Source organism: Lethenteron reissneri, chromosome 46, assembly GCF_015708825.2.
Source record: "Lethenteron reissneri isolate LAM-NWPU_2019-01 chromosome 46, ASM1570882v1, whole genome shotgun sequence".
NCBI lineage: Eukaryota > Metazoa > Chordata > Hyperoartia > Petromyzontiformes > Petromyzontidae > Lethenteron > Lethenteron reissneri.
Window position 1 is genome coordinate 11,378,382 of NC_083824.1, and position 13,757 is coordinate 11,392,138.

The 13,757-nt window shown below is 49.4% G+C and overlaps 1 protein-coding gene across 2 annotated transcripts in view; it reads right to left on the reverse strand.

Annotated features, from left to right (window-relative positions):
- Positions 1 to 5,054: 5,054 nt before the first annotated feature.
- The window catches only part of LOC133354285 (monocarboxylate transporter 2-like), a 36,468-nt gene continuing 27,765 nt past the window's right edge, over positions 5,055 to 13,757 (reverse strand). For both annotated transcript variants that reach the window (XM_061571016.1, XM_061571017.1), the window contains exons 4-6: positions 11,843 to 12,103; positions 10,447 to 10,980; positions 5,055 to 8,753 (exon numbers count right to left, since the gene is read on the reverse strand). In XM_061571016.1, coding sequence (XP_061427000.1) covers positions 8,476 to 8,753; positions 10,447 to 10,980; positions 11,843 to 12,103 — 1,073 coding nt within the window. In that variant the 3' untranslated portion in view covers positions 5,055 to 8,475. The remainder of the gene's footprint in view (positions 8,754 to 10,446; positions 10,981 to 11,842; positions 12,104 to 13,757) is intronic.

Genomic DNA, 13,757 nt, shown 5'->3' on the forward strand with positions numbered 1-13,757 from the left:
CTGGGTCTCCTGTGGATGTTGTTATCACTGTGTGAGTCTGTCCCGTGTGGGGAGCGGTGGTGCAGCGGTTAGCGCTACGCTGCGCTACGAACCCGGCGACCCGAGTTCGATTCCCGCTCACGAGCAAACACCGGTGAACCGGTCCTGGGCCTCCCCTAGGTCGACTCTGCCTCAAATGAGTATCTGGTGCGGTGTGTAAACATCGCCATTAGGGAGACAAAGGTGGCCGGGCGTGGTGCTGGCCCCCCACCCCCTTGTGTGTCCTCGTAGGTGCTTGCTAACAGCACTTTCCCCTACAGTTTGTTACAGGCTTTACGGGGGATCTTTGTCTTTGTTTTGGTGATGCGTTGACTGGGTGAGTGAGGGGGTGTGTGGGTGAGTGGGGGGTGAGGGGGTGAGTGAGGGGTGAGTGAGGGGGTGAGTGGCTGTGTGATTTGGGTGCGCGATGGAATCAAACCGGCGACCTCTGCATGACAAACCCAGAGTGTTAAAGACCCTTCGAGGATAACTGTGGGCCGGATTAGACAATTCAGTGACTCGGGCGCCCTGCAGTGTGCTGTGTGTTCTCGTTGTCTGTTTCCTGCCAGAGCTAAACACAACATGATGCAAACGGCAATTGGTCAAACATCCAAATGCCTAAATGTTTACCTGCAAATTACTCCTTGGGTATTATTATTCGCAGCAGCTACATCGCCCCCTACTGCAAAAATTGGCAGGACTCACCCTCTAAAAAGAAAGTTGAGACTCAGTGAGGCTTCCCTAAGTATCACGCGGATTACCGCATTCATCATAATGTGACATGAAAGAGCCGTGCTGCGGTTGACATAAAATACACATGTCACAACGCGCCCATTTAGCCCCATCAATCTATCCGGCCACACGAGAAGCTGCTTGGCTGGCCATGCGTCGGCTTACGTTCACCAAAGCCAATGCCTCCTCGCTTGCCCGGAGGCACTTACCGATTGGGACTTTGTCCAGGATCTTTTCAAGAATCTGTGGGGGGCTCCTCGCACAATCCATTCTCGCTGGTGAAACCCAGGATGGGAGCGTAGTCGGGCAAGGCTTGCCTTAATGTTTCAAACTCCCAGCGAGATGCCTGGTGGCGTGGCATGTTATTTCTGCCTAGCAAGAGGGTTTGTTTTTGTACAGCCATAGAAAGCGATCGGTTAATGGTTTTTTGGCGATTTTCTTGTCCTTTCCCCCCCACCCCAAGTGCATTACAACCGTGGCTGCCGATGTGTTTATAAGTGTGTCCCCTTGTTGTGGGTACTCGTTTGTCTTGCCGCTCGACCAGGCCAGCCAGCAGCCAACTGAGCTGGGGGAACATTGTTTAAACGAAGGGAGGAGAGAGAAGAGAGGATTCTTGGCTGGTTAGACGGTGGCAACAGGGCGGGGTGAATGTTCTTGTTGGCCAGTCACTCGTGTTTCGTTGGCCTTCAGTGATCCCTCTCTACGATTGCTGTCACTATCGCCCCATGTTGCTACTACCGCCGCAGTCACTCTGCTTGTTTCACGCGTAGCACAACAACGCCTTTGTCTTCGACTTGCACTACTCTCTGTTGAGATGTGAGGTTGTCCGAAAAACACAATTTGAAGATTTTACTTTCTAATTTTTCAATTTTATAAAATCTCGAAAAGTTCATCTTCGGCGTTAATTTCTCTCAACTTATGAACAAATGAAACGATTGGCATGACTCTGCCTCCTTGTGTATACACTGTGCCTATATCATTGCTCTATACATACATTTATTCAAGAGGATATCTTCGTTATGTTTTTTTTGTTACCAGAAATAAGGGGAAAACCTATTCTCATGTTTTTTTTTATCATACAAAAGAACGTGGTACAAACATAGTTTCCGTAGGCCCTAGGCATTAGCAGTACCTTCTGTGCCTATTGGATAATAACAGCCCTGGGTGGCAGAGACATTGCTGCTCTGGAGGAGGAGGAGAGATCGCTTTTGTTCAGGGGCCACATGGAGTGAGAGAGTTTACATCGAATAAAGAGTTTGTAGTGGACGCGTAAAAGGTAGAAAAAGGTTGCAGCATAGAAGGCAGCCTGAGAGAAGGCATGCTGATGATGCAGCCAGTGACGAGGACACTGGCACGACTTGAACACATGTCGGATGGACATCAAAAGGACAATTAAAAAGTGCGGTGTTGTTGGTGGTGTTGTTGGGGGGGGGACATGGGAGACCAAACAGGAGAAATGACTTGACGACTGACGACACCATAAGAGATGTGGTTGCCAGAAAGACGTGGCCACGACTTTGAGCACATTGGAAACTGCAAGGCGGAGGTGAAAGTGGAAACAATAAATGACGACATGTGCAGTGGACACTTTACGGGCTTATCTGCCCACAGATCGTGGTGATAACGATGACTGTCGTCACATCGACTTTTGCCCTTCCCTGTAGCAATGTTACATCACACGCAAATTCTGCCAGCTGGACCGGAGGTAATACGTTTTGCTTTACACAACCCGTGTGCAGTACTCGGACATTTAAAAAAATATATATAAATGTAATTTCGTCGGGTGAAAGTGCAGAAGTGCAGGCTTTGTAAACAGTGATGGCTGACGTGGTTACACTTACTCGCCCCGTGTGCAGAGTTGTAATGCGAGAATCAAGACCAGTAAATAGTAAACAACTCAGACTAACGTGTTTCTCCACATTCTAGCCAGGGTTGTTTTGTATTATTCGGGGTCAAGCAGTAACAAGTAAACCCGTAAAAACAAAGTTTTTCACTATAAATCCTTTATATGCGTGGCGGCTAGAGTCTTCTCGTCCTCTGGCTTGAGATGGCTGCCACCTATGGGTCAGATGATTGTCTGCCAGTATTAAGCAATTGGTAATTAAATATTTAATTTGTTTTCCCTAAACAGTGTAAAATTTTGGAAAAAACAACGAGTCTGTGTGCAAAATGTCAGCTCGATTGGATCACGGGAAGTGGGTTAAAAAACGACTGAAAGGTTTGCACGGTCGTAAGCAAGCAAGCACGCAAGCAAGCGAACTTAATATAAAGGATTTAAAAATGCAGGATTACAGGGATGTTTTTAGGTTTCTTGTACACTAATAACCTCGCTGATCGGTTTCTAAGGGTATAATTCACCACCAGCTGTACATCTCGAGAGGCAACTATCCTGTATGTATCTCAGTCCTAGCAAAACAAAGATCCCCCGTATAGCCTGAACAGGCCGTTGGGGCAAGTGCTGTGAGCGAGTTCCTACGATGGTCCGGCAATGCGCACGAGGAGGTGGGTGGCCAGCACCGCACGAACAGAGCAGCGGGCATCCAGCAGATGGCAAACTAACTCGGACTTTAACAGAACAGCTGAAGGAATAAACTGCGTCTATTTGATTTTGTTATTTCCCCCCCCCCCCCCACCTTGTTCTTGAACAATACTGCGCATTTTGTCACCACCGAGAAATTCCACAGGGTACCCATTCCTTGTCACATGTAATGGCTTGCTCATTATCTTGATGTGAAGTTTTGTTTTAAGCCAAAGAGCCACCGCAAGCGGCACCCGATCCGCAGGTCGCCATCCCCTGGCCCAGACGAATGGCCCCCAAAGATCGGCTCTGCCCCAAAAAACACACGAGCATTGCACCTTGTAAAATGTACCCCGGTGGCAAACGGCCATCGTTAATTCGCTTAATCATAGCAGATCAACATTCTTGTGAGACATGTGTAAGTTCTTAGGGTATAAAAAAATCAAACGCTAGTTTCAGAATTTCACGTTTTATAAAGAATAGTTTTTTTTCATCTAAATCTGCTTAAACGGCACTGGTCTCTGTTTTCAAATTTTGCAACATCCAGCAGAGGCGAGTGGCTACAGGAAGCGATAAGGCAGCACGGTTGTTACACGTTTGTACGACAATTACTTCGAGGGCAGAAGCTATTCACCAATGCGTGGGTACCCACGGATACATGCGGATCCATCAGGCGCGGGTTCGTGCGGGTTCCCAGCGTACGTCAAGACCGAAGTGTGTGACACTTAGCAAGGCTCTCATTCCAATGGAGATTCAATTAACCCTGGTCAGTTATAATCTTAAATCACACGTGCATTTTTGGTGACATGCGGTCCTTTCAAAGTTAATGCACACTTTTGTCTTGACATGAGAAGGGAGGTTCTTTGTACTGTCCCTTTTCTAAACTACTTGCATCAGTAGAAGTTTTACAAATGGCATGAAAATGTCTGCACGCCAATAGGGTAGAGGTATAAATAATACAATTGTCCAAGCTAAACAATGTCAGAGGTGTATCACATCACAGTTAAAACGAAGCTATTTTAGTTTATTTTACCAGCCAAGGCCAACTGAGCAATGTAGTTTTTTTTTTCTTCAGAAGCGACCTGGCCACAAATGACAGCTGAACGAAGTGGACTATGACGTGGAACTTTATAGCAGCCAAACTCTCAATACGCATGTTTCTAAATATTGATAACACCAAGGGGCTATTGATCCAAGCTGACATCACAAAGACAAATCAGGCTGTACAAGAACACGCTGCTTATTACTAAGGGCTGTTCCGTTGTTAAATTGACAGTATACACATTAGCATTATTAATCATGGATCTTGAGCGCGAGGGAGTTGTTCTGGAATGTCCAACACTGACCTTTAATTCAATAAAATAACAAAATTGATTCTCACGAACTATACAATGTTCCTTTCCCACACTCTGAACCTCAGTCCTCAAACATTAAACCCTCCAACACTTAAGTGTGACAGTTTGCCGTAATGAGTCTCACCCAGGGTGTGACTGGATGGGAGGGATGGAGGAGATTTCCCTTGATCGGGCTCTGGATTAATGTATACTCGAACCCCGCCCCGCATGAAGAATGTTGCATTGACAATGCCAGCAGGCTTGAGCCTGGTTCGTGATTGAGTGGGCAAACTGCTTGGGAATAAACATGCGCTGTAGGATTGGGACTGTCTGCAAAGGTGGGCACGAGATGGAAGCCACAGCAGTGGATGTTTTGAAGCTATCGGTGCGGAGCTGTATCACTCCCCTCATTCCAGTCACACTCGCTCCAGTCCAGCTCGTCTCGGTCACACTCAGAATCAGAACATTTATTGATAGCTGGAGGAATCCGACGAGCTATCAAGCTCTTCCTTCACAGATGTCCAGTGATGTTGCAACATCTTGCGTCACCCGCAACGCATTCCGGACGCCGCGTTCTCTCAGCGATGGCAGTTCTCACGCCAAGCACGCGGTTCTGCGGTCGACTCAATGCGTCTGCACTGGACTCATTTTTAATTATTATTAATTTTCCTGATATGCGGGCCAGGAGCTGGGCTTAGACATCTACATGGGACAGCTGCCTGGGCCCGAAGCACGCGCTTGCTGACTTTGGCCCCAGGAATATTTTTCAGCCAACCCAAATATCCACATGTTTTTAATCTAAGACCATACAGGTGAAATATTTTACCGCTTTTTGCCATAATAAATTAAACTTTTTATTTTACCAGGTAAGGCCCACTGAGCAATACAGCTCTTTTTCAGACGCGAACTGGCCACTAATGATAGCTCAACGAAGTGGCTTATCGTGTGGAAATGTATGGGACCCAAATGTACGAAAGCCACGTTTCTACATGTGGATGAGGAAAATCCACGCGTCAGGCATCAGGATCGGGGTCGAACCCACGACCTTCTGTATACCAGGCGAGGGAGTACACATCTCGCCACCGTGGTGCCCCCAGCAGTGGCACTTACTCCATAGCTATACAATTACACATTTCTTCTGATTTTGTGACTTAAAGCCACAAAAAAGTGTATAGACAAATATTTACTTTAATGTAGGAAATGTTACGGTATTTATAAAATATAGAATGTTTCTTACCTAGTGTTTTCATATCTCTCAAATCCATGGCATCGCCTCTTGTACTCCGCTTTCAATTACACTCGAGGTTTTGCTTTCGTATTAATTGGCAGGACATTCAAACAGAATAATGTGTCATACAATAAAGAGGTACGGAGTTTATCCAATCGAGAAATTGAGATAACACTTCATCCGTCATCCAACCCACCCTGTGGACGACGTGTCCCTGTGGTATCACGAGTTTAAAACAGGAGACGCCTCCATGGGCTTCAACGTCACTGTGTCAAACCATCAGGGCGCTCCCTCTAACGATCTAACATTTCTCAACACCCTTTGCGATGGAAAATAACCATCCTAAGAGATGCTGGAGAAGAATAAACGGCACGACATGACTGAAAATGCAGAATTCATTTTTAAAATTAAATATATATTTTTTTAAAGCGCAATGATAAAATTGATTAAACTCCTAGATTAACCAAACAGCCTTGTAGGTGATTTTCTAGCTATTCATTAAAAACAATCTCCATGTTCAATGTGTCGTTAGAAATAATAAAGGTTTTTGTTTGTAAGATCGCGTAAATATAAATGTGTCGTTAACCCACTACCACCCGACACGGCCAATTAATAAGGTTTGTCACATAAACAAAACATACCAATAGGTTACTACTTAAGCACACACCGTGTTGGAGAGTAATTCACAACATTTACAACTTGAGTAGTACGACGTTCTTTTCGCTGGTAATTACAACCAGCGATTTTGCCAGCCTACGTGTTGAATTTGTTGTTACGCTGTGTGTGTGTGTGTGTGTATGCAACTATCTGACCATCCGGCCATTTATTTTGGCAAAGAATCGCAACCCTTAATAGAGGGTTTTTTGGGTTAGATCACGTAAATATAAATGTGTCGTTAAACCCGCCACCGCAATCGCAACCCCGATCCGTGTTGTCCTGGCCAAATGGCAGCGCAGCGCCAAGGCACAACTAAGAGCCAAGGCAGAAAGCTCTAAAATGTGTAAATCTGCCACATTTAAAATATATATATTTTGCAAATCACGGGATGAATTGAAGGACGTTTGAGAACTATGTCGTGGTCTTCACTCACAATTTAATCCATGGTAATTGCAAAAAAAACTAACCCAATCTCAGGGCACGCGGGTGATGTTTCCTGCGAGTGACAAATGCACGCAATATCTCACTTGATTCTTCCAACAGTTAATAATAGTTTCTCATTTATTCGGTTCTCATTAATCTAAACACTCAGATATAACTATCAGCTAATGAAATGTCCACCGACGCACGAAAACTCCCAGGAAGCCCTTGAGGTGGCTACGTGGGCCGGGCGTTAGTGCCTGCAGTTGGCCAAACCGTCCCGGTTCGAACCTTCCATTCAGGAGGCCACCTTGCCACCGTTTGCGCTCGGTAGCAGCGTCCATGTTGAATTCCCATAACTGTAAACGTCAATATAGAGCGGTGACATTCCAGTTACGTCCCACGCGGACTCAACTCGATGAGCTGCGAAACATCACGCAGATGACGTTGACACTGTACAGATGACAGTAATACTGTACAGGCGACAGTGACACTGTACACGATACAGTAACACTTCGAGTGACAGTAATACTTGAACACGTAGTAATCCATAATGAAGGTTTTTGGGTTAGATCGCGTAAGTATAAATGTGTCGCAACCCTCCACCACCTGACACGGCCAATCAGTAAAAAATGTGTCACGTTAACAAAGTGCCGCTTAGTTACTTTTTCAGCCCACCGGTGTAACACACTTACACGATCTAACCCCAAAAGCTTTATTATGGACAGTAATACTGTACAGGCGACGGTGACACTGTACAGGTGGCTGGTACTGTGCAGGGGGCATCGATACTGTACAGGGGACAGTGGCACCGTGTGGGTGACAGTAACACAGTATGGGCGACTGCCACCAGATGGGCGACAATGGCAATGTAGGGCAACGCTGGCACCGTAGTGGCGACAGTGACACCCGTACGGGCAACGCTGGCACCATACAGGTGACTAACACCCGTACGGGCGACAGTGGCACCAGATGGGTGACAGTGACACCCGTACGGGCAACGCTGGCACCATACGGGTGACTGACACCCGTACGGGCAACGCTGGCACCATACGGGTGACTAACACCCGTACGGGCGACAGTGGCACCAGATGGGTGACAGTGACACCCGTACGGGCAACGCTGGCACCATACGGGTGACTAACACCCGTACGGGCGACAGTGGCACCAGATGGGTGACAGTGACACCCGTACGGGCAACGCTGGCACCATACGGGTGACTGACACCCGTACGGGCAACGCTGGCACCATACGGGTGACTAACACCCGTACGGGTGACAGTGACACCCGTACGGGCAACGCTGGCACCATACGGGTGACAGTGGCACCCGTACGGGCGACAGTGGCACCATACGGGTGACTGACACCCGTACGGGCGACGCTGGCACCAGATGGGTGACAGCGATGCCATACACGCACTTGAGCTGGTGTCCTCTTTGCTAGATGCATGTGTCGTGGAAAACCTACAGGGCCGCATTACGCCGCAGCAATGCGGCGCTCGTGGCCGGGCTCTCCCCGCCGGCCCCCCACCCGACTCCAACCACCGCGACTCCTCGCACGCACACGCACTACGCGTTGCTCTCCCCGGGGGCCAGGGGCACGGGCCCTGCCGCCCCGCCCTCGGACCCCGGCGGCCCCCGCCGGGCCCCCTCGGCGGAGCCCGGCCCGTTGAGGAAGCTGGCGGCCTCGGCGAGCTCGGTGCCGCGCTCGGCCGCTTCGCGCTCGCGGTCGAGCAGGCGGTAGTTGATGAAGTTGGCGATGAAGAGGAAGATGCCGGCGACGCAGAGGATGGCGCCGCTCACGTAGAACATGTACTTGTATTCGCCCGTCACGTCCACCAGCATGCCTGCCGGGGCGAAACGCGCGGCTCCAAAAAGTTGTCGCGGACGGCGAATGGTCGACGTCGCGCGGTCACGTTATCGACCCGGTGGCTCAGCGCGAGAGCGGCGAGCCGCTCGTTTTTGGACTTGGGGGAGGGGGGGGGGGGTGGGTTGACTCGAACCATAATCCCCTCTCTCTGGGGGTTGATAAAATAGATACCACTTTGTGGGGAAGTCAACAGTGGTTGTCCTATGGTGCGCCCCCCCCCCCCCCCCCACGCCTCGATGCTAATTTGAGCAGAAAATCACTTTGGCACTTTGAATCGGGGAGGAGCGCCAGGCTGCAGTATTTGCGTACCGCAGAGCGGAGAATCCTTCCTTATATCGACCTGCAGAGTGGCCGGAAACACGACTGGGCAGGCGTGAATTTAACCAAAATGGAAAATTTACTGCGGGCTTCTTTTTTACCCCTATAACAGAGAATATTGACCGTCAACAGACCCGATTTCATAAGGCATTGTTACCAACAACAAAAAATTGATGAAAAAATAAAAATGCATTTTAGTTAGCATTCAGCAGAATAAAAAATCTAAATTTACCGCACGGATTTTTTTTCACCAAAAGTTCCAATCAACATATATTGTTGACGGCTCAATATATAACGTTTATTTATTCCATAAAATGATACGTACATTTACTCACGTAAATGTGTGTTTGTATAAATGTGTAGTAACATCGCTAATCTGAGCTGAAGCAACAATGGCACGCTAAAACATTACCACACTTGGCACTGTAATTTGTTTGAATTATTGTTGGTGGTGGGGAGGGTCTAAAGACAGAACTTTTAGGCAGAGCATTCATCACGTGCCTTTACCCAAAAAATCAACGATCAATTTCGATCACAAAAGAAAACTGATACTCCTCGGTTAGCGTTTTTAATCCCTTCCACGGAAATTACTGTTAACCCAAATAATTGCTGATCGAATATAGGAATTACGTGTTCGAAGCATTAATCCGAGCGGTAGTAATTGGCCGAAATTGGCACTCGCGTGCACAACGTAAGCGTGCCGTTAATCAAAAATTGTAACACGTAGTAGGCCTTCGTGACCAATATCATCCATAATAGCGGTTTTTGGGTGAGATCGCGTAAATATATAAATGTGTCGTTAAAACCCGCCACCACCCAACACAGCCAACTAGTAAGGGTTGCAGAGATTCAAAGAGCGCAGAAGGGTGGTCAACACATCTACGCCTCTATATAAGGAACGAAACAAGTGGACTTCTCCACAAATCTGGCTGTCGCCTGATGAAGCCAGTTGTAATTACTGGCAAAACGTCGTACTCAGATTATAAATGTTGTGGCTTGGCTCTTCAACACACCGGTGTAGTGCTGTACTAGTGACGAATTGGCACGTTCTTTTTACGTGACAACCCTTACTAGTTGGCTGTGTCTGGTGGTGGTGGGCTTTAACGACACTTTTATATATTTACACGATCTAACCCAAAATCTCTATTATGCTCAAATTTTTTACGTTCGTCGAAATCATGGGAGGCGAAACGTTAACCAGAAAACCGTGAACCGATGTCGCTGTTAACCGAGGGACCACTGTGTCGCGATCATCGTCGCATCGCGAAATTCCCGAACCGCATCACCCCTCGCGCTACGGGCGGCAAGCGGCGAGCGTTGAGAGCCGGCGAGTCCCCCGGCGAGTGGCTCACCTCCGATGGGCGGGCCGAGCAGCACGGGGCACGACTCGATGATGGTAACGAGCCCCACGGCGCTGGAGAAACGGGCGGCGCCCACCAGGTCCATGAGCGTCTCGAACAGCATGGCGCTCACCATGCCGAACGCGATGCCGAAGAAGACGGCGTAGATGACGAGGCCGCCGTAGTCCGTGGCCATGGGCCCCATGAGGTGGCAGAAGCCGTTGAAGATGAGCGAGAAGCTGAAGAGGTACTGGATGCGCGGGCGCACCACCTTGAGGTTTCCCAGGATGCCCGTGAGTGGACGCGTCACCATGTCCACGAGCGCCAGGATGGAGAGGAGGAAGGCGGCCGAGTACTGGTCCACCCCCATGTGCTTCGCGTACGGCGCCAGGAAGATGAGCGGCGCGAAGAGCCCGAAGAAGAGCAGCACGTTGCCGGCGAGGTAGATGAGGAAGCCACGGTGCCGGAAGAGGCTGAGGTCCAACAGACGGGTGATGGTGGCCAGAATGCCGGGCTCCGGCTCGGCCGCCTTGGACCCCTCGCTCTCTGCGCAGTTACAGGCAGAGTCATCCGTTAAGATGTAACACTTTTATCTCGATAAATAAGCTCACAACACGCCGATGGGTTTGACCCGGACAGTCCAAGAACTGAGATCCGTGTTCGGGTGGCCGGAATCGATTTGTGCCGAGATCTGGTTCCAGTGTTGTGTTGATTGCAGCATGTGGCACAGTTTTAATAGGCCGTAGCCAACAGAGAGATATCTGGGTTTGGTCTTCGGTGGAAGAGGTGGCGACCCTGAGCCACAGTGCGGCAAAGGCCTCCCACGCCCTGTGCCACACTCAAGGATCAACCGTCAGATTAACAGCCTCGACTCTAGGGGTCGCAGCGGTCAACGTGCTAGACTCCTGCTCGTGCGTGGCTGCCGAGTCTCGCCGTCCCGATGGAGGGAGCTGAGTGATGCTGTCCCAAGCCGTCTCGCTTCTGTTGAGGGGCCCAGCGAGCGTGGAGGCACCAGACCGCTGCGTTTTTTTGCAACTGGCAGTGGATGTGCAGAATTTATGAGAACCTACTGTGGGGCCTGTCGAAGCATGTGAAGGGCAGTCATTCCCGAATGTTATTGCAATTCAGCATGTTCTCAATTGCCACGAGAATGCACTTTTGGAACATTCCAAAACAAAAGACATTAAATTGCGTTCCGTTAAATATTTTGCCCTGTTCGAATTGAATGTTATTTCATCTAATTTTTCATTTTGTTCCAAAGCACGGCTGGGACTGTGATCAAGAACCGGCTCGAGTTAAGCGTGGCTCTGAGCCAGCTCACTTGAGCCAGAGCCAAGCCGAAGTCGAGCCGTGCCCAAGAATACAGACCTCAGTGTTTGAGAGCACGGGGGATTTTCTGATGCGGTACCTGCAGGGGCGCTGCCCTTCTTTGGCCCGATAGGCCTCATGAGCGATCCGGCCAGGCAGCAGTTGAAGAGGATTCCCGCCAGGATGAGGAAGCTGCCCCTCCAGCCGAACGCGTCGAACAGCACCTGGTTGAAGGGCGCCAGGCTGCTCAGTACCACGGGGCTGCCTGCCATTGCCAGGCCGATCGCCATCGGCCGCCGCTTATCGAAGTAGCGGCCCAGGATGGTGAGCGCTGGCTGCAGGTTCAGAGCCAGGCCGAAACCTGCAGTGCAAAGACGGAGCACGTGAAGGGGCGGCCAGAGGGCTCGGGGTGAAACATACGACAGGACGATCGCGGCCGCTGCTGCGGATACAGGAGTATGTGCGCATGCACTGGACTTTACAGGTGCTCGCTAACAGCATTTGCCCCCAAAGAGTCTGTTGAAGGCGATCTTTGTCTTTGCGCGCTCCGGACTTCGAGCCTGCAGGCCCATGGAGCTCTCGTGACTTGGGGAGAGCAGAGCAACGCGTTGCCCACACACACGCACACACAAGTGGAACCCATGCAATCCTATAGGAAATTACCTTCATGCCTCCAGCACTGCCACTATTTCCCAGTCTGGGAACCGGTGCTTTCCGTGTTGGGTGCAGGAAGAAAGCAAAATCAACAAAATCAAACAACACACATCGTCTCAGTTCAGTGTAAAAAAAACAAGAGACTGGTTTGGTAATTGTGTACAAGTAAAAAGGCTGAAATAACTTCATTAACACCGCCTTTCAACAACGGCATTCATAGCAGACAGGGTGGAGCAGTTATGGACAATAGTGAGTTAACGGTTTCATAATAGGGTAGTAGGAAAGCTATGCATTCAGGTGCGATCGAGAACGGCCGACTACAACATCGCCCTCCACTGCCTCACGCTCCTTCACAAACCTGCCCCCTCGCCTACCCCTCCCCTCTTAACATCTCGCCACGGTGGCTAGGAGATGTTAACTACCTCACCAGATACACAGGAGGTCGTGGGTTCGATCCGGACCCTGACGCCCGCTGTATATTTGGAGTTTGCGTTGTCTCTCTCCCCGTGGTCACGTGGATTTTTCTCCGAGTTCTCCGGTTTCTTTCCCTCCACATTTAGAAACACGCGTTGAGAGTATTTGGCTGCTATAAATTTCCAAACGACGATAAGCCACTTCGTTGAGCTATCACTTGTGGCCAGGTCGCTTCTGAAAAAGAGTGAAATAGCTCAGTGGGCCTTACCTGGTCAAATAAAAATAGTTTAGTTTACAGAGGGACCTCTATATGCTATTTGGTCTCCTCCTCCAAGCTGCCCAGGCATTTTGGAAGAGTCGAGCGTACCCACACTTCACATATAGTTAAACATGTAGTCTCATCTACCCATACTCAGCAACCAGGGACTTCTCTTGAAACCCACGTTTCTTTGCAGTTTAGTTGGAGGCGATGTTGTTGCTGCTGCTGCTGCTGCTACTGTGTGTAATCCCCGTTGAGTGATTTGCAGGTAATTTTTCAGCATTGGGATGTTTGACCTAATACCGGTTTACAGTGTTACAGTGGGCAGGCTTTTTGTGTTTGGCGCTGAGAGGAAACCGGCGAACCCGGAGGAGAGCCACGCAGAACAGGGGGAGATCATAAAACTCAACTCACTCACTACTCACACTCTGCAGAAGAGGGGGAGATCATAAAACTCAACTCACTCACTACTCACACTCTGCAGAACATGGGGAGATCATACAAACCCCACTCACTCACTACTCACACTCTGCAGAAGAGGGGGAGATCATACAACCTCCACTCACTCACTACTCACACTCTGCAGAACAGGGGGAGATCATAAAACCCCACACAGAGTCGTAAATTGAATTAAGGTGCTTTTTACTGTGGGGCACACGCGTGTTCCCACCACACGCGTGTTCCCACC